At 40.2% G+C, this 25,136-nt stretch overlaps 1 protein-coding gene across 1 annotated transcript in view; it reads left to right on the plus strand.

The window, feature by feature from the left end:
* The window catches only part of dnah12 (dynein, axonemal, heavy chain 12), a 184,148-nt gene that overhangs the window by 72,431 nt on the left and 86,581 nt on the right, over positions 1–25,136 (plus strand). Inside the window, exons 34-39 of the mRNA XM_034172638.1 lie at positions 6,541–6,729; positions 14,444–14,563; positions 20,920–21,108; positions 21,186–21,337; positions 23,916–24,054; positions 24,198–24,364. Of these exons, the coding sequence (XP_034028529.1) occupies positions 6,541–6,729; positions 14,444–14,563; positions 20,920–21,108; positions 21,186–21,337; positions 23,916–24,054; positions 24,198–24,364 (956 nt within the window). The remainder of the gene's footprint in view (positions 1–6,540; positions 6,730–14,443; positions 14,564–20,919; positions 21,109–21,185; positions 21,338–23,915; positions 24,055–24,197; positions 24,365–25,136) is intronic.

Consider the following 25,136-nt stretch of genomic DNA (forward strand, 5'->3'; position numbering starts at 1 on the left):
CCTATGGGGATAAATAAAGTGATTTGATTGATTGATTGATAGACACCAGCTTTGTATAGTGCAGTGGATAAGAGAATATTTAGAGGGGAATCCTGCAAATGGTGATAAAAGTATCAAATTCGGCAGAAATACTCCTCAGACAATCCTCTTTTGAAAAACCTGATTGGCCACTTGAATTTTCAATCGGTGGTCAGGTAGGGGTCAGTTGAAGAATTACACAGAGAGTCAAAATTAAAAAATGCTCCAATCATATTGAAAAATATTCCATATTATTTGCCTGATCATAAAGATTCCTAAAAGGTATAGTTTGGACTATCTGTGAATGAATTCTACGGAGTTACGGGATAAAAACAGAAAGAATGGTGACAAAGGTCAGTTTCATTTTGTACAGGGGTCAAAAGTTAGTTGCTCCAGTTTTGGTAAAAAGTGATGCAAATTATTAGTTGAGTGAATATGGTTTTAAAAAGGAATAGTTTGCATCATGTATTATGCTTAGTTATCATGTTACAGGGTAGTATGTCAATTCAATCAATCAATCAATTTTTTTATATAGCGCCAAATCACAACAAACAGTTGCCCCAAGGCGCTTTATATTGTAAGGCAAGGCCATACAATAATTATGTAAAACCCCAACGGTCAAAACGACCCCCTGTGAGCAAGCACTTGGCTACAGTGGGAAGGAAAAACTCCCTTTTAACAGGAAGAAACCTCCAGCAGAACCAGGCTCAGGGAGGGGCAGTCTTCTGCTGGGACTGGTTGGGGCTGAGGGAGAGAACCAGGAAAAAGACATGCTGTGGAGGGGAGCAGAGATCGATCACTAATGATTAAATGCAGAGTGGTGCATACAGAGCAAAAAGAGAAAGAAACAGTGCATCATGGGAACCCCCCAGCAGTCTACGTCTATAGCAGCATAACTAAGGGATGGTTCAGGGTCACCTGATCCAGCCCTAACTATAAGCTTTAGCAAAAAGGAAAGTTTTAAGCCTAATCTTAAAAGTAGAGAGGGTGTCTGTCTCCCTGATCTGAATTGGGAGCTGGTTCCACAGGAGAGGAGCCTGAAAGCTGAAGGCTCTGCCTCCCATTCTACTCTTACAAACCCTAGGAACTACAAGTAAGCCTGCAGTCTGAGAGCGAAGCGCTCTATTGGGGTGATATGGTACTACGAGGTCCCTAAGATAAGATGGGACCTGATTATTCAAAACCTTATAAGTAAGAAGAAGAATTTTAAATTCTATTCTAGAATTAACAGGAAGCCAATGAAGAGAGGCCAATATGGGTGAGATATGCTCTCTCCTTCTAGTCCCCGTCAGTACTCTAGCTGCAGCATTTTGAATTAACTGAAGGCTTTTTAGGGAACTTTTAGGACAACCTGATAATAATGAATTACAATAGTCCAGCCTAGAGGAAATAAATGCATGAATTAGTTTTTCAGCATCACTCTGAGACAAGACCTTTCTGATTTTAGAGATATTGCGTAAATGCAAAAAAGCAGTCCTACATATTTGTTTAATATGCGCTTTGAATGACATATCCTGATCAAAAATGACTCCAAGATTTCTCACAGTATTACTAGAGGTCAGGGTAATGCCATCCAGAGTAAGGATCTGGTTAGACACCATGTTTCTAAGATTTGTGGGGCCAAGTACAATAACTTCAGTTTTATCTGAGTTTAAAAGCAGGAAATTAGAGGTCATCCATGTCTTTATGTCTGTAAGACAATCCTGCAGTTTAGCTAATTGGTGTGTGTCCTCTGGCTTCATGGATAGATAAAGCTGGGTATCATCTGCGTAACAATGAAAATTTAAGCAATACCGTCTAATAATACTGCCTAAGGGAAGCATGTATAAAGTGAATAAAATTGGTCCTAGCACAGAACCTTGTGGAACTCCATAATTAACTTTAGTCTGTGAAGAGGATTCCCCATTTACATGAACAAATTGTAATCTATTAGACAAATATGATTCAAACCACCGCAGCGCAGTGCCTTTAATACCTATGGCATGCTCTAATCTCTGTAATAAAATTTTATGGTCAACAGTATCAAAAGCAGCACTGAGGTCTAACAGAACAAGCACAGAGATGAGTCCACTGTCCGAGGCCATAAGATCATTTGTAACCTTCACTAATGCTGTTTCTGTACTATGATGAATTCTAAAACCTGACTGAAACTCTTCAAATAGACCATTCCTCTGCAGATGATCAGTTAGCTGTTTTACAACTACCCTTTCAAGAATTTTTGAGAGAAAAGGAAGGTTGGAGATTGGCCTATAATTAGCTAAGATAGCTGGGTCAAGTGATGGCTTTTTAAGTAATGGTTTAATTACTGCCACCTTAAAAGCCTGTGGTACATAGCCAACTAACAAAGATAGATTGATCATATTTAAGATTGAAGCATTAAATAATGGTAGGGCTTCCTTGAGCAGCCTGGTAGGAATGGGGTCTAATAAACATGTTGATGGTTTGGATGAAGTAACTAATGAAAATAACTCAGACAGAACAATCGGAGAGAAAGAGTCTAACCAAATACCGGCATCACTGAAAGCAGCCAAAGATAACGATACGTCTTTGGGATGGTTATGAGTAATTTTTTCTCTAATAGTTAAAATTTTGTTAGCAAAGAAAGTCATGAAGTCATTACTAGTTAAAGTTAATGGAATACTCAGCTCAATAGAGCTCTGACTCTTTGTCAGCCTGGCTACAGTGCTGAAAAGAAACCTGGGGTTGTTCTTATTTTCTTCAATTAGTGATGAGTAGAAAGATGTCCTAGCTTTACGGAGGGCTTTTTTTATAGAGCAACAGACTCTTTTTCCAGGCTAAGTGAAGATCTTCTAAATTAGTGAGACGCCATTTCCTCTCCAACTTACGGGTTATCTGCTTTAAGCTACGAGTTTGTGAGTTATACCACGGAGTCAGACACTTCTGATTTAAAGCTCTCTTTTTCAGAGGAGCTACAGCATCCAAAGTTGTCTTCAATGAGGATGTAAACTATTGACGAGATACTCTATCTCCCTTACAGAGTTTAGGTAGCTACTCTGCACTGTGTTGGTATATGGCATTAGAGAACATAAAGAAGGAATCATATCCTTAAACCTAGTTACAGCGCTTTCTGAAAGACTTCTAGTGTAATGAAACTTATTCCCCACTGCTGGGTAGTCCATCAGAGTAAATGTAAATGTTGTTAAGAAATGATCAGACAGAAGGGAGTTTTCAGGGAATACTGTTAAGTCTTCTATTTCCATACCATAAGTCAGAACAAGATCTAAGATATGATTAAAGTGGTGGGTGGACTCATTTACTTTTTGAGCAAAGCCAATAGAGTCTAATAATAGATTAAATGCAGTGTTGAGGCTGTCATTCTCAGCATCTGTGTGGATGTTAAAATCGCCCACTATAATTATCTTATCTGAGCTAAGCACTAAGTCAGACAAAAGGTCTGAAAATTCACAGAGAAACTCACAGTAACGACCAGGTGGACGATAGATAATAACAAATAAAACTGGTTTTTGGGACTTCCAATTTGGATGGACAAGACTAAGAGACAAGCTTTCAAATGAATTAAAGCTCTGTCTGGGTTTTTGATTAATTAATAAGCTGGAATGGAAGATTGCTGCTAATCCTCCGCCCCGGCCCGTGCTACGAGCATTCTGACAGTTAGTGTGACTCGGGGGTGTTGACTCATTTAAACTAACATATTCATCCTGCTGTAACCAGGTTTCTGTTAGGCAGAATAAATCAATATGTTGATCAATTATTATATCATTTACCAACAGGGACTTAGAAGAGAGAGACCTAATGTTTAATAGACCACATTTAACTGTTTTAGTCTGTGGTGCAGTTGAAGGTGCTATATTATTTTTTCTTTTTGAATTTTTATGCTTAAATAGATTTTTGCTGGTTATTGGCAGTCTGGGAGCAGGCACCGTCTCTACGGGGATGGGGTAATGAGGGGATGGCAGGGGGAGAGAAGCTGCAGAGAGGTGTGTAAGACTACAACTCTGCTTCCTGGTCCCAACCCTGGATAGTCACGGTTTGGAGGATTTAAGAAAATTGGCCAGATTTCTAGAAATGAGAGCTGCTCCATCCAAAGTGGGATGGATGCCGTCTTTCCTAACAAGACCAGGTTTTCCCCAGAAGCTTTGCCAATTATCTATGAAGCCCACCTCATTTTTTGGACACCACTCAGACAGCCAGCAATTCAAGGAGAACATGCGGCTAAACATGTCACTCCCGGTCCGATTGGGGAGGGGCCCAGAGAAAACTACAGAGTCCGACATTGTTTTTGCAAAGTTACACACCGATTTAATGTTAATTTTAGTGACCTCCGATTGGCGTAACCAGGTGTCATTACTGCCGACGTGAATTACAATCTTACCAAATTTACGCTTAGCCTTAGCCAGCAGTTTCAAATTTCCTTCAATGTCGCCTGCTCTGGCCCCCGGAAGACAATTGACTATGGTTGCTGGTGTCGCTAACTTCACATTTCTCAAAACAGAGTCGCCAATAACCAGAGTTTGATCCTCGGCGGGTGTGTCGTCGAGTGGGGAAAAACGGTTAGAGATGTGAACGGGTTGGCGGTGTACATGGGGCTTCTGTTTAGGGCTACGCTTCCTCCTCACAGTCACCCAGTCGGCCTGCTTTCCCGGCTGCTCGGGATCTGCCAGGGGGTAACTAACGGCGGCTAAGCTACCTTGGTCCGCACCGACTACAGGGGCCTGGCTAGCTGTAGAATTTTCCACGGTGCGGAGCCGAGTCTCCAATTCGCCCAGCCTGGCCTCCAAAGCTACGAATAAGCTACACTTATTACAAGTACCATTACTGCTAAAGGAGGCCGAGGAATAACTAAACATTTCACACCCAGAGCAGAAAAGTGCGGGAGAGACAGGAGAAGCCGCCGAGGAATAACTAAACATTTCACACCCAGAGCAGAAAAGTGCGGGAGAGACAGGAGAAGCCGCCATGCTAAATCGGCTAAGAGCTAGTAGCTACGCTAAGCTAGCGGATTCCTAAAAACACGCAAAGTGAATAATGTGTAAATAATTTAGAGGTGACTCAGCAGAAGGAGTGCTTTAGTTAAGGCACGTAAAGATTACACTGGGAAACAAATCGTAATCTAGATAACTAGATCAATCTAACTGCGCAGATTAAACAGCTAACGGATACAGAAAAACACCGCTGTGCTCCGGAACAGGAAGTGATACAATACCGCAGTGAGAGCCAACCACCAAATGCAGTGTTGTTCCCATGTCACTATGTCACATGTCATAGAATCCAATGGATGCTGACATTGTTTAACCTTTAGCGCGCAACACAGAACTATTCCATTTATTAATCCTATTAGCTCAACCAGTAATTTGAACCACTTTTTTACCAAAATTGGAGCAACTTTAACTTTTGACCCATGTACAAAATGACACTGACCTTTGTCACCATTCTTGCTGTTTTTATCCCGTAACGCCATAGAATTTAGTCACAGATAGTCCAAACTATACCTTTTTGGAATCTTTATGATCAGGCAAATAATACGGAATATTTTTCTATATGATTGGAGCATCTTTTAATTTTGACCTCTGTGTAATTCTTCAATTGACCCTTACCTGGCCACCGATTGAAAAGTCAAGTGGCCAATCGTTTTTTTTTTTTTTTTGAAAAGAGGAGTGTCTAAGGAGTATTTCTGCCAAATTTGATGCTTTTATTACCATCTGCATGATTGTTTCAGTTATCTGCTGCACTAGTAAAGGTCTCTGATCATTCTGATACCACAATTATGCCACAGAAGGTAAGAGGCATGAGTAAGAGCAGGGGAAAATAAATGATTTTTCAATAACAGCATCCTGGTAGAAGGAGACAAGAACCTAAAATGAGACCTAAACTGAGAACAAATCCAGAAACAAAACCAAAGAATAAATTAGAGGCTGGTGAAAAGGAGGAGAGAGAATGAATCTGCAATCGAATATGAATCCGTTATTAAATTAATGGTCAACTACCTTATTAAGTCCTTTCAGCTTCTTCCCTTTTCACGTAGGTGGTGACCACGGCACATTTGCTATGGATCTTCACTTTTATTTGGCATGTTTTACACAGGATGCCTTTCCTGGTATAACTCCACATTACATGGAGAATGGGCAGGTGTGGTCTTGAAACAAGAACGTTTTGCTCTGAAAACAAGCATGCTAACTGCTTCACCACTAACCTAATTTTGTTTGTTTGATTTTTCTGGGGGGGGGGGGGGGGGGTTTATATCAAAGTTTTGTGATTTCAGCTTTTTAAATGTGAAAATGTTTTGATTTGTTTGTTGGTTTCTTTACTCCTCTGTGGTAATAAACAATATATTTGGGTTGTAGACAAAGATATTTAAGGACATCAACATTTATTAAAGACTGCTCAATAATTTTGACCATTTTCTAATATTGCATGGACCAAACAACTAATCAGTTGATCATAGAAATAAATGATAGATTTATCAATTGTGAAAATAATAAAGTTGTAGCCCTCATTTGGATATTACAAAAGGTCCTGTTTGGTTATGTTCTTACACTGCAGCCTGCCACTGTCAGTCGATGTGGTATGATCTACATGGAACCATCTCAGTTGGGCTGGGAGCCCTTGGTGATAGCCTGGATAAACACCCTTCCAGATGTTCTGCAGAACTCAGACAATCGCACCCTGCTGCTGGAACTTTTCCACTGGCTCCTGCCACCTGCCCACAGAATGCTGCGTAAGCACTGCACGGTGAGTGCTCCTGAGATCCAGAAAAATAAAACCCCAGATATCCACAGCTTCTACATATTATTTATCTGAATGACTGTTCCTGTATCAAAATACTGTACAAATATATAGGAATTTTTTTTTTAGAGCTGAGAATGTATCTTAAGTGAGTGTTAACACATTTTGAAGAGCAGGTGTGTCATAAGCTCCTGGATATGTGCCATCTCAACGAAACCTCACATTGAGCTACAAACAGACATCAGAGCTCATTGTGCTGAGTGGCAAAACATCTTCAAGACACAATCGCGGTTAGAGTGGGTTCAGAGGAGTCTACCTCAGTTATTGAGATCTGGCATCAACATAAGCACTGACGTGCTGCAGTTTATTTCTCTGAACCTCTGGTCTTCACCTTGTTTTGGCCATTAAGTTACCCACTCTCAGTGGTGGTCCGTCAGGGCCAGCAAGACTTTCTGTGCTAGCCTTAGTATGGTCAGGGTAAGAAAATGTATTTTAATTCATGTTGCATGTATTTTACAAAAGTGATTCCAATTTTTTTTTTTTTTTTTTTTTGTACCAGTAACATCAGCTGTGCTACTTCCAGATCAGCTCTTGTGGATGAGAGCTTTGTTTTATCCAGTCAGGTTGCCCCTCTGTGTTCTCTGGGGGAAAATCTTCTCTGAGGCCTTCTGTGGCATTAAAAAAAAAAAAAGGACAATGTTGTGAATGGTCATGTTCTTTAACCAGTCAGATTTTGAGTTTGCTGTGTTGGGCTTGTGCTTTGGCAAGCCATAGCCATCTAGCCTGTTTCTAGCAGGTTTATGACATCAGTAGTGTGTGGATCATAGGTTGATTTTGTTTTTTAATTTTTTTTATAAACTTAATTTTTAAAGTGCTAGCTAGGTTCCACAATGTAGCCTTGATGTTCACTTACACTCATGTCTTCCTGTTTAGATTTTAGGTGTAGTGGGGTTGTTCATTTATTTACATATTTGTGTTTTTTTTTTGGGGGGGGGGGGGGGTACCTCTGTTTTTTTATGGTCAATGACTGAGGGAGGAGAAGAAACAATGTACTGGGCAGCTATGGACTGAATAACCATACTATTGAACTGTTTATAAAGAAAGAAAGGTGGACAAATTTTGTCTTCAAGTGCTGATCAGCTTTGGCAAGTTTTAATTTTTATGTATTTTAACTTGTTGGAATATTCCTGCTGGTGTGAATGACAAACACACACAGAGAATATGTAATAATGAACAAAAGGAGCACATTGTATATGCTTATATGTATTAGAAATATTACAGTGAAGAATTAAGAAAAAGATTTAGCCCGGTATTCCAGCCCTTATTCACACAAGGCTGTTACTTTTCTTGACACTTAGCCGAAAATAACCCAACAGCCACACAAACACCACTGAAAACACACCAAGGATTCTGTATCTTGGAACTTTTCTTTTTTTCAAAGGTAGCCTTTGGTCTTCCAGCTTTTTCAATAATCTGGATTCTTGTGCTTCACATGGCCATTTGCTAGTGGACTTCTGGGCTTCCCGTATCTTTTGGTACGTTTGTTCTGTGGCTTTGAGGTTTTTATTGTAACCGTCCTTCAACTCAGCCACATGAGGTGTGCAGCCAGTACATTCTGAGTGCTGGTCCCAACCCCGGGTAAATTAATAGGGTTGCATCAGGACGGGGATCCAGCATAAAACAAGCCAAAATAACCTTACAGAGTATAAATCGAAGATCCATAACAACAACCGTCACCAGTGCCATTACCCAACATGGTGCTGGCGGAAAATGGGCTACTACTGGGCGAAGAAGAAGAGGAGGATGTGTCCACAGACAGTGGGAGAAGAGGAAAACTAGAAAGGTGGAAGTGAGAGTCAGGACTTTGAATGTTGGCAGTATGACTGGTAAAGGGAGAGCCCTGGTAAAGGGCTGATATGATGGAGAGGAGAAAGGTAGACATAGTGTGTGTGCAAGAGGCCAAGTGGTAGGGAAGGAAGAGCTTTATAGTAGAACAAACAAAAATGAAACTCTTATGAAGAAAGAAAAAAAAAATACACAAACGTGCAGGAAAAAAAATGCAGACTGATTTGACTCGTGATTTTTGAAAATAATAAGCAGTAACTTACTTTGAAATAAAAGAAACTCAGAACTGCAGCCTGATAATTTTGAAAAATAAAAATAAGCAGTTTGTATTTTTATGCTGACTAGAGTTCATTTCCTCTTTAATTCTCCTCCACATTCATGTTTTGTGCTTGAACATTAAACAGCTACATTAAGCCCTCTAAAATCAGTGGTGGGCACACTTCCGATAATCCGATAACAGATAATTATCGAAGGTAATGTTTTCATTATCGGATTATCTTTATAGATAAATTTAAAAACCGTCATTGGACTAATTATCTTCCGATGAATTACCGTCCGATAACTTTTAGACCGATAACGTACTAAACTAAGCTGAACAGTGAAAAACATTTTTAAAACTGTTAAAGCTGTTGAGACCTACCTGTTAAAAGTTTCCTAATAAGCATGTTGTTCGGTCCTCTGCAAACAAAAACCACTCTATTGTCTGTAAGCAAAGGAGAAGTGGTGACCAAAAAAAGTCATTTCCTTTAGCACCATACTAATATAATCGCAATGTCACCAAGTCATCCAGAGGCATACATGTTTAACTTATGGTTCAAATTTTAACCACTCATTTTAGACAAGTTATTTAAAATTGTCATGTCTGAAGTTTATAAAGTGAAAATATCAGATATATGTTTTCCTTTTAAAGTAATGTGCTAATTTTTAAGGTTTTGTGAGCACATGCTGTGCCAGGCAGCAATGCATTATGGGTACCATAAGGTAATCTCAGACGTTCACGACAGGACAAATGCATTTCAGACACTCTGTTCAGGGTCCACAGATAACAGCATTATACTCTAGTGCCTAAAACTCTCGTGAATATATTCTCTGGGTTTATACAACCCCTGGCAAAAATTATGGAATCACCGGCCTCGGAGGATGTTCATTCAGTTGTTTAATTTTGTAGAAAAAAAGCAGATCACAGACATGACACAAAACTAAAGTCATTTCAAATGGCAACTTTCTGGCTTTAAGAAACACTATAGGAAATCAAGAAAAAAAGATTGTGGCAGTCAGTAACGGTTACTTTTTTAGACCAAGCAGAGGAAAAAAATATGGAATCACTCAATTCTGAGGAAAAAATTATGGAATCACCCTGTAAATTTTCATCCCCAAAACTAACACCTGCATCATATCAGATCTGCTCGTTAGTCTGCATCTAAAAAAGGAGTGATCACACCTTGGAGAGCTGTTGCACCAAGTGGACTGACATGAATCATGGCTCCAACATAAGAGATGTCAATTTAAACAAAGGAGAGGATTATCAAACTCTTAAAAGAGGGCAAATCATCACGCAATGTTGCAAAAGATGTTGGTTGTTCACAGTCAGCTGTGTCTAAACTCTGGACCAAATACAACTTAAACTTAAAGCAATATGTCTCAAAAATCAAAAATGCACAACAAAACAAATGAGGAACGAATGGGAGGAAACTGGAGTCAACGTCTGTGACCGAACTGTAAGAAACCGCCTAAAGGAAATGGGATTTACATACAGAAAAGCTAAACAAAAGCCATCATTAACACCTAAACAGAAAAAAACAAGGTTACAATGGGCTAAGGAAAAGCAATCGTGGACTGTGGATGACTGATTGAAAGTCATATTCAGTGATAAATCTCGAATCTGCATTGGGCAAGGTGATGATGCTGGAACTTTTGTTTGGTACTGTTCCAATGAGATTTATAAAGATGACTGCCTGAAGAGAACATGTAAATTTCCACAGTCATTGATGATATGGGGCTGCATGTCAGGTAAAGGCACTGGGGAGATGGCTGTCATTACACCATCAATAAATGCACAAGTTTACGTTGATATTTTGGACAATTGAAAGGATGTTTGGGGATGATGAAATCATTTTTCAAGATGATAATGTATCTTGCCATAGAGCAAAAACTGTGAAAACATTCCTTGCAAAAAGACACATAGGGTCAATGTCATGGCATAGGGTCAATGTCAACGAGCAGATCTGATTTGATGCAGGTGTTAGTTTGGGGGATGAAAATTTACAGGGTGATTCCATAATTTATTCCTCAGAATTGAGTGATTCCATATTTCTTTCCTCTGCTTGGTCTAAAAAAGTAACCGTTACTGACTGTCACAATCTTTTTTCTTGATTTCTTATAGTGTTTCTTAAAGCCAGAAAGTTGCCATTTGAAATAACTTTAGTTTTGTGTCATGTCTGTGATCTGCTTTTTTTCTACAAAATTAAACAACTGAATGAACATCATCTGAGGCCAGTGATTCCATAATTTTTGCCAGGGATTGTAGACGTTAGTGTATTTGCGTTTGTTAAATTCCACGCATCTTAAATGTAGCAGACACAGATTATCTGGAATTTTGTTTATTTTTTCAAGGCAGCTACTGCCATCTACTGGCCAGGAGTGTTCATGGCAGTATTAAACGTCTGGGCACATGGCTGCACTCAAAGTGTTGGTATTGTCCATTGTCCAGGCGCTTTTTGTGTGCATATATTTGTTAACTTTGTATTCTAAAACTACGGTTAGAAGTAATTCCGACTCCTTATCGGTCCACACGAACGAGGTTGGCGTCATGTTTTTAGTTTTTGTGGAAGTGGACAAGAGAATAAGGCTCCTGACTGGATAGAATTTTAATCAGTACCGCCACCCAAAGGTTTGGCAGACTAATTACAACACATTTATACGGTGATGTGGATGGATTTTTTTTTAAACGACAGTGTGGTGAAGTTTTTTCCCCAAACTGAAAGGGTAAGATATTCGGTTTTACAAGTACCCGACAACGTGTGTACATGGCCTTATGTCTGTGAAAGGCACTATATAAATAAATTTACTTACTTACTTACTAATATTGAGTGCATGTTTTACAACATCATAAAAGTTTTAAATGCAATTGCGATGACACTTCCAGGGCTCCGTAAAAATGCCTGTTTTTACAAATAAAAACCAACACACGTCACATTAACGTGTTGGTTTACATAATGGATTACTGAACCAATCACTGTTTAGCACTTTTACCCAGAATTCTTTGTGGTCTGTTTGTTACAAAACCTCAGAATTAGTGCCTTATTCAACATTAAAAGATATATGTTATATTTTATCTTTGTACAAATGACAGAATTGACATTAATGGAGTTATTCTATCAGTATTTTCAAAAAACCATACGTTAGTATGACTTTATTTTTCAAGACCTCTGCCTGACTGGCATGTTGAAAGTGATAGGGAGCTGGCTTTATGGCTGCTCTTGGTGTGCCTGTGTGGTGGGAGCGCTGTTGTAAACAAGAGCTTCCAGCAGGGGCAGAATGTTAAAAGAAAAATGATTATGATTAATAAAGAGTTGATTTCGTGGGTGCTCTCAGGATTTGTATGTGCTGCTTCCTGCAGGGGGCAGCATGGTCAAACATTCTTGCTTATGCTTTAGGTCTTTTACCGCTTTTGATGCTTTCAAAAGCGATCATTAAAAATCAATTACAACTCTTTAGTAACTGCAAATGTCCCATAGACAACACCGGAATTTATCGGTTATCGATTATCTGTAACTTCCGATACATTTTTGAGTGGTTTATCGGTTTATCTTTATCAAAGATAACTTTTCAGTTATCTGTTATCGAAGTTAATTCTTTGGTTATCTGTGCCCACCACTGTCTAAAATAAATATCTGTGGAAAATAACAGCCTGTTAAAGTTCAGAGTTCTCAGCTGCTTTATGTGATTTCTGCTTCTGAACATCACTGCAGAGTTTCTCCACATCAGATTTTTTAAAACACACGGGTATGTGATTTTTATTCTGTTCATCCATATATTTTCATTTTTTAAGGAATTTTGACCATTTATTTCATAATTTCAGTATAACTGTCACTGACGCGCACACGGTGTGAACAGGACGTACCGTCAGAACAGTCCAGAGAGAAATAAAGGCAGCACCACAGTTTAGTTTGTGTTGTTTTTCACTCTGTGCTCAGCGCGCCCTCCCCCGACCCCCTCCTCTCCCGGCGAGCACACACACATACACACAGACGGCTGCAGCAATCGGACCCGGTCCTAATTTTAGACAGCTTTAAGCAAAGCTGCCCGCTATTTTTTCCACATCTTTTTAGAAAATTGACCGCTCAAATGACAGCAGGACGGCTCGCTGCCTAAAACCTTGGTTCTCGCTCCCGTCTGCTCCCGTGAATTTTTAATCCCGTACCGTCCCAATCATGTGATAAAAGCAACGTTGACTCCCATCCCATGGGGATCCCACGGGAATCCCGTGACCCGTGGGATTCCCAAAAAAATGTCATCCTATACTACGAACACACACTCCATACAGTGGTCCCGTGCACACATTGATATCATGTTTTCTGATTGTCTGCTGCATGGAGAGTGGCAGAAAAAACCGAAGACGCTTTCTTGCTAGGTGCAAGACAAGATGTGATGTAAATAAGAAAACAAAAAGGCGGCGGTCAGGTATTTTGGTTCAGAGCGATGAAAATAAAGAATGTGAACGTTTTAAACCAAAAAAATGCCACTTGTCCGGTCAGACAGCGATTTAGAGCTATTGATTGTCCGATCACATTTTACACTTATCTCGCTCGGACAAGCGTTAATGTTGATCCCTATACATTGGAGGCGGGGCAGACCAACATTTAGGTGGGGGACCGTTAGTTCTGCGACATCTGTCGAGCTGATTTCATTCTATGATAGAGTGTAATTTACTCTATTTAGAATGGGATCAAATGCTATCCCAGCAAAGTAAATTTTACTGAGCAAAATTTCCAGTGTAGAAGCTAAGCTTAGAAAACAGGTGATGATCTGTGAGCAACAATACGGTTTCATGCTGAGAAAGAGCATAACAGGTGCAGTGTTTGCTCTGAGAATACTAATGGAGAAGTATAGAAAAGGCTAGAAGGAGTTACATTGTGTGTTTGTGGATTCAGAGAAAGTTTACGACGGTACAAAGAGAAGAGTTGTGGTAGGAGGAAGTCTGGAGTGGCAGAGAAGTCTGTGAGGGTAGTGCAGGACATGTACAAGGATAGTGTAACACCGGTGAGATGCACAGTAGGAATGACAGACTCATTCAAGGGATTCAAGGATCAGCTCTGAGTCCTTTGTTGTTTGCAGTGGTAATGGACAGGTTGGCGCATGAGATCAAACAGGAGTCTCAATGGACTATGATGTTTGCAGATGACATTGTGATCTGTAGTGAGACTAGAGAGCAGGTTGAGTCGAGCCTGGTAAGCTGTAGATATGCTCTGGAGAGCAGGGGAATGAAAGTCAGTCAGAGCAAAACTGAGTACATGCATGTGAATGAGAGAGACCCCAGTGGAATAGTGCAGTTACAAGGAATAGCAGTGGTGCAAGTAGAGGAGTTTAAATATTTGGGGTCAACTGTTCAAAGTAATGGAGAGTGTGATAGAGAGGTGAAGAAGAGAGTGCAGGTAGGGTGGAGTGGGTGGAGAAAGGTGGCAGGAGTGACTTGTGACCAAAGAATAACTGCAAGGGGACCAGAAACATGGCTCACTTCAACAAAAAAGGGAGACTGATGAAGCAATGCATTCTGGCTAAATTTTTTTTTTTTACAGATATTTGTATCTGTATGGTCAAATTTATTAAAATATAACAGAAGGTTTCCCATGTATAACTGTGATATTGTTTGCAGGAAGTGGTTTCCACTAGTAACAGTAACACTGTGGTGTCCTTGTGTCGACTGTTTGAGATACTGCTTGCTGAACCTTTAGAGACTGACCCTCAGAGTGAAAATGTACGCACATGGATCATGGTAAGATTATGTTCTGAATAATTTGATGTTATGTCTTTCCTGTTAAAAGGGAGTTTTCCTTCCCACTGTCGCCAAGTGCTTGCTCATAGGGCGTCGTTTTGACCGTTGGGGTTTTTCTGTAATTATTGTATGGCTTTTGCCTTACAATATAAAGCGCCTTGGGGCGACTGTTTGTTGTGACTTGGCGCTATATAAATAAAATTGATTTGATTTCATCTGATTACACTATCTTTGAGCTGGCACAGTAGATTTGATATAGATCTGCATTGAGATTTGGCACAAGTTGTACTTATGCACTCCCTGACTCAGCTCAACAGTTTTACGCAGCTTCTTATCTTAAGAGGTCTCACAGCCAAATACAGTGAGGAAAATAAGTATTTGAACACCCTGCGATTTTGCAAGTTCTCCCACTTAGAAATCATGAAGGGGTCTGAAATTTTCATCTTAGGTGCATGTCCACTGTGAGAGAGATAATCTAAAAAAAATCCGGAAATCACAATGTATGATTTTTTTTAATAATTTATTTGTATGTTACTGCTACAAATAAGTATTTGATCCCCTACCAACCAGCAAGAATTCTGTCTCTCACAGACCTGTTAATTTTTCTTTAAGAAGCCCTCTTATTCTGCACTCTTTACCTGTATTAATTGCACCTGTTTGAACTTGTTACCTGTATAAAAGACACCTGTTCACACACTCAGTCAATCACACTCCAACCTGTCCACCATAGCCAAGACCAAAGAGCTGTCTAAGGACACCAGAGACAAAACTGTAGACCTGCACAAGGCTGGTATGGACTACAGGACAACAGGCAAGCAGCTTGGTAGAAGACAACAACTGTTATGATTATTTATTAGAAAGTGGAAGAAACACAAGATGACTGTCAGTCTCCCTCAGTCTGGGATTCCATGCAAGATCTCACTTTGTGGGGTAAGGATGATTCTGAGAAAGCTCAGAACTACACAGGAGGACCTGGTCAATGACCTGAAAGAGCTGGGACCACAGTCACAAAGATTACATTAGTAACACATGGTACTGTCATGGTTTAAAATCCTGCAAGGCAGCAAGGTCCCCCTGCCCAAGCCAGCACATGTCCAGGCTCATTTGAAGTTCACAGTGACCATCTGGATGATCCAGAGGAGGCATGGGAGAAGGTCATGTGGTCAGATGAGACCAGAATAGAGCTTTTGGGAATCAACTCCACTTGCCATGTTTAGAGGATGAGAACAACCCCAAGAAAACCATCTCAACCGTGAAGCATGGGGATGGAAACATCATACTCTGGGGGTGCTCTTCTGCAAAGGGGACAGGACGACTGCACCGTATTGAAGGGAGGAGGGATGGGGTCATGTATTGCAAGATTTTGGCAAACAACCTCCTTCCCTCAGTAAGAGCATTGAAGATGGGTCATGGCTGGGTCTTCCAGCATGACAATAAACCCAAACACACAGCCAGGGCAACTAAGGAGGGGCTCTGTAAGAAGCATTTCAAGGTCCCAGAGTGGCCTGGCCAGTCTCCAGACCTGAACTCAATAGAAAATCTTTGGAGGGATCTGTGTTTGTTCTTTTTAAGTCATAATGACAAAAGAGACTCACGAAATGACCCTGATCAAAAGTTTACATACCCTGGGCCTGATAACATGCACACAAGTTTAAATGGATACAAATGGTAACCATCCATGGTATAAAACAGGAAACAGAAATAAAAAAGATATTCAAGGGACTGAGAATACCAATCAGCAGTGTTCATATTCTAATTAAGAAGTGGGAAATGAGAGATTCTGCTGTAACCAAACACATGCCAAAAAGCATTATTTTTTTCTTTTTCTTTTTTTTTCTTTTTTTTTTTTTACATACACAGACCAGCCACTGATGACAGGAAACTAATTTTCCCATAATGTTTTTCGGCATGTGTCTCTGTAAAATGCTAAAACCTTCAAAATTAGTATCTTACTTTAAAACTAAAACATATAGCTGATATTTTCACTTTGTAAAACAACAGAAGTGACATTAATTTCAATAAGTTGTCTGGAATTAGTTTGTTTAAAATTTTAACCATGAGTCAAAACTGTCTTGCTGTGCATGACTCCTCTGACACATCTGCAATTCTGTATGGTGTGAAAATAAATAATCTCCCCCCCTCCTTTTTTTCTCTCGTAGCTAGCTCTTCTCTGTCAGGGGTTTGAGATCTACCTCTCATAGCTGTCTGTCTGCCATACAACCCCAATTCTGATGAAGTTGGGATGTTGTGTAAAATGTAAATAAAAAGAGAATACAATGATTTGCAAATCCTCTTCAACTTATATTCAATTGAATACACCACAAAGACAATATATTCAATGTTCAAACTGATAAACACTGTTGTTTTTGTGCAAATATTTGCTCATTTTGAAATGGATGCCTGCAACATGTTTCAAAAAAGCTGGGACAGTGGTATTTACCACTGTGTTACATCACCTTTCCTTCTAACACTCAATAAGCGTTTTGGAACTGAGGACACTAATTGTTGAAACTTTGTAGGTGGAATTCTTTCCCATTCTTGCTTGATGTATGACTTCAGTTGTTCAACATTCCAGGGTCACCGTTGTCGTATTTTGCGCTTTATAATGCACCACACATTTTCAATGGGCGACAGGTCTGGACTGCAGGCAGGCCAGTCTAGTACCCGCAGTCTTTTACTACGAAGCCACGCTGTTGTAACACGTGCAGAATGTGGCTTGGCATTGTCTTGCTGAAATAAGCAGGGACGTCCGTGAAAAAGATGTTGCTTGGATGGCAGCATGTGTTGCACCAAAACCTGGATGTACCTTTCAGCATTGATAGTGCCATCACAGATGTGTAAGTTCTGGATGTGTAAAATGTGGACTTATCAGACCAAATGACCTCGGCCCCAGAGAAGGCAGCAGCGTTCCTGGATGTTGTTGATGTAATGCTTTTGCTTTGCATGGTAGAGTTTTTTAACTTGCACTTGTAGATGTAGCGACGAACTGTGTTAACTGATAGTGGTTTTCTGAAGTGTTCCTGAGCCCACACAGTAAGATCCTTTACACAGTGATGTCGGTTTTTAATGCAGTGCCGCCTAAGGGATCAAAGATCACGGGCATTTAATGTTGGTTTTCAGCCTTGCCCCTTACGTGTAGAAAGTTCTCCAGATTCTCTGAATCTTATTATATTATGGACTGTAGATGATGGAATCCCTAAATTCCTTGCAATTGAACGTTGAGAAACATTGTTCTTAAACTGTTGGACTATTTTTTCATGCAGTTGTTCACAAAGTGGTGATCACTGCCCCATCTTTGCTTGTGAACGGCTGAGCCTTTTGGGGATGCTCCTTTTATAGCCAATCATGACACTCCCTTGTTTCCAGTTAACCTGTTCACCTGTGGAATGTTCCAAATAGGTGTTCTTTGAGCATTCATCAACTTCCCCAGTCTATTGTTGCCCCTGTCCCAGCTTTTTTGAAACGTGTTGCAGGCATTCATTTCAAAATGAGCAAATATTTGCACAAAAACAAAAAGTCTATCAGTTTGAACATTAAATATCTTATCTTTGTGGTGTATTCAATTGAATATAGGTTGAAGAGGATTTGCAAATCATTGTATTCTGTTTTTATTTACATTTTACACAACGTCTCAACTTCATTGATTTCAGGCATTTGAAATGTGTTTAACTGTTAAGCTTTATTCACTATGCCCACAAAAATATGTTAGTGGTCTAAAAGTTCGTTCATTCATTCATTCATTCATTCATTCATCCATCTTCTACCGCTTAGTCCAATTAAGGGCTGGAGCCTATCCCAGCAGTCATAGAGCGTGAGGCGGGGTACACCCAGGACAGGACGCCAGTCTGTCGCAGGGCCACAAATAGACAAACAAACACAGACACACCCACACACACACACCTACGGACAATTTTAAAGAGTCCAACCCACCTAACCCGCATGTCTTTGGATGTGGGAGGAAACCGGAGCACCCGGAGGAAACCCACGCAAACACGGGTAGAACATGCAAACTCCACACAGAAAGGCCACGGGAATTGAACCCACGACCTTCTCGCTGTGAGGCAACAGTGCTAACCACTAATCCACCGTGCTGCCCAGTCTAAAAGTTATCGGAACTAAATTTAATTGATCCACTGATGGTTTTCAAAGTTAGCTCAAAAGCTAGTCAGCTAACAAAAAAGTTAGCTTTGCTAGCGGTTAGTGGATTAGCGGAACTGTGCCGACCACTGTCTGCAACATATAATAATAATAATAATAATAATCAATCAATTTTATTTATATAGCGCCAAATCACAAACAGTTGCCCCAAGGCGCTTTATATTGTAAGGCAAGGCCATACAATAATTACGTAAAAACCCCAATGGTCAAAACGACCCCCTGTGAGCAAGCACTTGGTGACAGTGGGAAGGAAAAACTCCCTTTTAACAGGAAGAAACCTCCAGCAGAACCAGGCTCAGGGAGGGGCAGTCTTCTGCTGGGACTGGTTGGGGCTGAGGGAGAGAACCAGGAAAAAGACATGCTGTGGAGGGGAGCAGAGATCGATCACTAATGATTAAATGCAGAGTGGTGCATACAGAGCAAAAAGAGAAAGAAACACTCAGTGCATCATGGGAACCCCCCAGCAGTCTAAGTCTATAGCAGCATAACTAAGGGATGGTTCAGGGTCACCTGATCCAGCCCTAACTATAAGCTTTAGCAAAAAGGAAAGTTTTAAGCCTAATCTTAAAAGTAGAGAGGGTATCTGTCTCCCTGATCTGAATTGGGAGCTGGTTCCACAGGAGAGGAGCCTGAAAGCTGAAGGCTCTGCCTCCCATTCTACTCTTATAAACCCTAGGAACTACAAGTAAGCCTGCAGTCTGAGAGCGAAGCACTCTATTGGGGTGATATGGTACTATGAGGTCCCTAAGATAAGAAGGGACCTGATTATTCAAAACCTTATAAGTAAGAATAAGAATTTTAAATTCTATTCTAGAATTAACAGGAAGCCAATGAAGAGAGGCCAATATGGGTGAGATATGCTCTCTCCTTCTAGTCCCCGTCAGTACTCTAGCTGCAGCATTTTGAATTAACTGAAGGCTTTTCAGGGAACTTTTAGGACAACCTGATAATAATGAATTACAATAGTCCAGCCTAGAGGAAATAAATGCATGAATTAGTTTTTCAGCATCACTCTGAGACAAGACCTTTCTAATTTTAGAGATATTGCGTAAATGCAAAAAAGCAGTCTTACATATTTGTTTAATATGTGCTTTGAATGACATATCCTGATCAAAAATGACTCCAAGATTTCTCACAGCATTACTAGAGGTCAGGGTAATGCCATCCAGAGTAAGGATCTGGTTAGACACCATGTTTCTAAGATTTATGGGGCCAAGTACAATAACTTCAGTTTTATCTGAGTTTAAAAGCAGGAAATTAGAGGTCATCCATGTCCTTATGTCTGTAAGGCAATCCTGCAGTTTAGCTAATTGGTGTGTGTCCTCTGGCTTCATGGATAGATAAAGCTGGGTATCATCTGCGTAACAATGAAAATTTAAGCAATGCCGTCTAATAATACTGCCTAAGGGAAGCATGTATAAAGTGAATAAAATTGGTCCTAGCACAGAACCTTGTGGAACTCCATAATTAACCTTAGTCTGTGAAGAAGATTCCCCATTTACATGAACAAATTGTAATCTATTAGATAAATATGATTCAAACCACCGCAGCGCAGTGCCTTTAATACCTATGGCATGCTCTAATCTCTGTAATAAAATTTTATGGTCAACAGTATCAAAAGCAGCACTGAGGTCTAACAGAACAAGCACAGAGATGAGTCCACTGTCTGAGGCCATAAGAAGATCATTTGTAACCTTCACTAATGCTGTTTCTGTACTATGATGAATTCTAAAACCTGACTGAAACTCTTCAAATAGACCATTCCTCTGCAGATGATCAGTTAGCTGTTTTACAACTACCCTTTCAAGAATTTTTGAGAGAAAAGGAAGGTTGGAGATTGGCCTATAATTAGCTAAGATAGCTGGGTCAAGTGATGGCTTTTTAAGTAATTTTAAGTTTAATTTTAAGTAAGTTTAATTACTGCCACCTTAAAAGCCTGTGGTACATAGCCAACTAATAAAGATAGATTGAGCATATTTAAGATCGAAGCATTAAATAATGGTAGGGCTTCCTTGAGCAGCCTGGTAGGAATGGGGTCTAATAGACATGTTGATGGTTTGGATGAAGTAACTAATGAATGTACTAATAAATGAACTAATAATGATAATAATAATGCATTTTGCTATTTGTACATCACAACAGAAATCTGCTTTCAAGGTATGGTTTTGTGTTTCACCACTTCTGTTTCTTTATTACAGGCAGCTTTTGGTTTTGCCATGGTTTGGTCTGTGGGTGGCAGTTGTGACACAGACAGCAGAGAGAAGTTTAACAACTTCTTCAGGGAGATTGTGTCAGGAAAAACAGAAAGCCATCCAGTCCCTGACACAGTGGGGAGATGGGAGTGTCCAATGGCTGAAAACGGCCTGGTTTATGATTATTCTTATGAGGTATTGTGTAATCATATTGCTCCCAAATGATTTGGTTATGTTTAATTCATGAAATCATGCTGTCACACTTTTTACAGTTTAAAGGAAAAGGCCGCTGGATTCATTGGAATGATTCCATTAAGATTGATAGTCTGGGGGACAAATCAACCAAACTACAAGACATCATTGTTCCCACAATAGATACTGTTCGGTACTCCTACCTCATGGATCTCTGCATCAGCTATGGATTGTTAGTATCCCAAAATGTCATAATTGCATTAATCCACACAAATGTCAAAAATCTGTAAATGATTATACATTAGGATTGCACAATACATAAATGATCTCCCTGCAGAGATAAAGCAGTCAGATTCCATACAGACATTCAAGTCCAGACCAAAGACACATCTGTTCTCCTTCTTGTATGGCTAGCATACCAGTGTAGTATGGAATTATGTTTCCCCTCCTTTTAAATTTATATTACTTAGAAAGAACAGGTCTCAGCCTCACTACATCTAAATTTCTCCCTGTCTGAGACACTGATGACCTTAAATGGATGTCGGCCCTGCACACCAGGGCATCGTACTGACCTCAGGAAGCCCTATCTGTTCAAGAAATATCTGTTCTGGACTTGGAGGCACAGAGATTAAAGACTCTAGATGGACTGCTTTTTCATTTCAAATAGGGACTCTTGTTTTTTGCTATTCTATTTTTTTCTGTTTTCTGTTTCTTCTGTTTAAGAAATTCTCATAAAATTTGTAAAAACCTGGTAACTGTTTAGAATGGCTTTAAGCAGTGGGTCACCCTGAGTTTGGTCTGCTTGAGGTTTATTCATCATTATCACCAGAGGGAGTTTACCATACCACTGTCACCTGTGTGGTTGCTCAGGGGGGTTGGTAAGGTTAGACCTTACTCGTGTGAAGTGCTGTGAGGCAGTGCTGTTGTGATTTGGCGCTATATAAATAAAATAAATTGAAACTGAATGGAAATTGATTACATTGTTTCTACCTATGAATGTGACATGCTCTGGACCCATTATGTAATTTGTTTATGAGAGATCAAATTTTTATTTTGGAAAACAGTTGGTGGGGCAGCATGGTGGTTTAGTGGCTAGCACTGTTACCTTACAGTGAGAAGGTCCCAAGTCTGTTTCTGACTTGGTCCTTTGTGTGTGGAGTTTGCATGTTCTCCCCATGTTTCAGTGGGTTCCCTCTGGGTGCTCCAGCTTTGTCCCACTTCCACAGACATGCGGGTTAGGTGAATTTGTGACTCTTAATTGACTGTTGGTGTGAGTTAGAGTATGAATGAGTTTGAATGGGTATATCTGATGACCATGCATTAGCCTAGTGACCTGTATGTGTATCCTGCCACTCATCCAGTGACAGTTGACATTGGCTCCAAGTTTGAACATGAAGGGGGCTAAAAAAGGTGCCCTAAACATAGTCTGCTTCACCTGAACCTTTCTGGATTACTGCTTACACAGGCTTCCAGCTCTGCAGTAGAAATAGAAGTAATGAAATTTGATACTTGGAATGTCAGAAACCTTCATGTACAATAAAAAGTCAGACTGACTCGAAAGGCGAACAGCTCTCTTCTCTTGCAAGCTCCAGAAACATGACCTCAGCATCATTGTCTTGAGTGAAATGAGAAGAGTAAGAGAAGACCAACTACGGGAGAAGCAATGGGGCAACACTTTCTTCTGGAAAGAAAGATCCATGCCATCAGTTTTCCCATCAAGAGCTCTCTTCTTCCAAAGCTGACTGAATTCCCAGTGAGTGTTGGTGGATGACTGATGATCACTTACGGGTGCCACCATCATCACTGCTCATGCTCCAGTACTCAAGGCTGACCATGCAGAAAGGGAAACCTTCTTTGCAAAGCTGGTCACCATTCTGTTTGTGATCCCAGCATCTGAGAAGATCATCCTCCTCAGGTGACTTCAACATCCGAATTGGAAAGAACCGCAAGATTTGGAACAGAACTATCAGGAAAAACAGAGTGGGCAAGTGTAATGTCAGTGGCATTCTTCTCACGAAGTGCACCAAACATGATTTCACATCTTCAAGAAACGTTCAGAGTCTCCTGAAAACACCCTCACTCAAAACATTGGCACCTGTTTGACTACATCATCATCCGAATGCAAGACCAGAAAGATGTCCTGTGCACCAAGACAATGAATGGCACAGACAACTGTTGGATGGATCATCATGTGATCTGCTCAAAGATTCAACTGAACATCTGCCCCAAGAGGAGGCCTGGACCCCGAGGAGCATCCTCTGCATCTAATGCATCATCATTAAAAACCATCTTTGCTGGGTGGGTCACCATCATTAGGATGGATGACAGTCGACTTCCTTAGCAGATCTTCTACTCCCATCTGAGCGAAGGAACCATTTTTGGAATTTAAAAGTCCTTTTGGCACATACCACAAAGTGAGGGCTTCCTGTAAAAATCCACTGTTCAATTCTCCATCTGTGTCCATCTGATCTTGTCTTTTGTCCAGACTGTATCAAATAATATCTGATATGTCCATCTGGTTTATTTTTGGAAAAGTCCTTTTGTGACTTCACAGCACTCGCGCTGTGGTGTGCACATGTACTACGGTTTCATTTGCTTCAAATAACATATATGTTGTCCATTTTTAGATGACCATCCAATAATTGAATGATTGTAGGAACCAAATTAAATATATAATATAAAAACTATGCATTTTTTAAAAAATGGTCACATATTTAGACACAGCTCATATGCCTTGAAACTTTACACATAGTTTGTTTTGTGCATTGCTGTGGATTTTTATTCAGCCTTTCTTCTGTTTCTGTGCTTAGGCCTCTGCTGTTTGTTGGCCCTACTGGCACTGGGAAGTCTGTGTATGTGAAGGAGAAATTAATGAACAACTTGGACAAAGACCGCTATCTACCCTTCTTCATTAATTTTTCAGCCCGCACCAGTGCCAACCAAACACAGGTCAACATTTAAGAGCTATAGATTTGCTTACTTGCAGGAATTTTAAGAAGGGGGTTACTATTAATAAGGTATGTAATTGTATCAGGCTACACAAAACAGACAGGAAAATATTATGCATTATGTTCTTTCTTCTGCATTTCCAGAACATCATTATGTCCAGACTTGATAAGAGGAGAAAGGGAATTTTTGGGCCTCCTATGGGAAAGAAGTGTGTTATTTTTGTGGATGACATGAACATGGCTGCACTGGAGCAGTTTGGAGCACAGCCCCCCGTGGAGCTTCTTCGTCAGTGCATAGACCATGGACACTGGTATAAAGCATCCAATTTGAATATGACAGTTTTAACAATTGGTAAAGGAAGAGGAATTATAAGGGTTGGCTGAAAAGTTCCATATCCTATGTGATTATTTCAATAAGTAAAATAAACACATGAATTGAATATCTGGTCACAGCTTGGAATGTTCTCTATCAGGCAGTGTCATTACTTTTCCAGTCAGTCTTTCCTTTCCACACACTTAGGTCAATGCCTGACAAGTTTTTGTGTCCTGTCAGTTATGAAATCGAGCGTCTTCTTTCGGCACAAGTGATGCACAGCTGCTTGCACGTCTGCATCATTTGTATAACTGTGCCTTCAAATGTTCTTTCAGCTTGGGTAAGAGGAAAAAATCAGAGAGCACGAGATATGGACTGTATGGCAGATGTGGTAAGAATTGAGCCGCTACAATGTGCAGTGTGTATCTCCTCGTGTCTTGATGAGCATTGTCAAACTGAAGAATTGTGTTGTTTCCGGAGTGAACCTGTTTCAAGCTTTTGCTGAATGTCCACATATCAAAGTTGACAGTGTTGCCATGCTTCAAAAATTCTGAGTACTATCTCATTGTACCCTCTTTTTAGCGTTGTACATCTGTGGCTCTTCTGGGGCACCTGCTATGGGCCTTGGTCATGCAGACTCATTGTGGCAGGATTTTTGCCCTTCAAACTCTTTGCCCACCTCTTGACTGTACTGACAACACTCATTTGTTGAGGAATGTCCAGTGGGTGCACGACCCTCTGCCACAAGGAATATAATAACAAATTCTCAC

Source organism: Thalassophryne amazonica, chromosome 6 (genome assembly GCF_902500255.1).
Source record: "Thalassophryne amazonica chromosome 6, fThaAma1.1, whole genome shotgun sequence".
NCBI lineage: Eukaryota > Metazoa > Chordata > Actinopteri > Batrachoidiformes > Batrachoididae > Thalassophryne > Thalassophryne amazonica.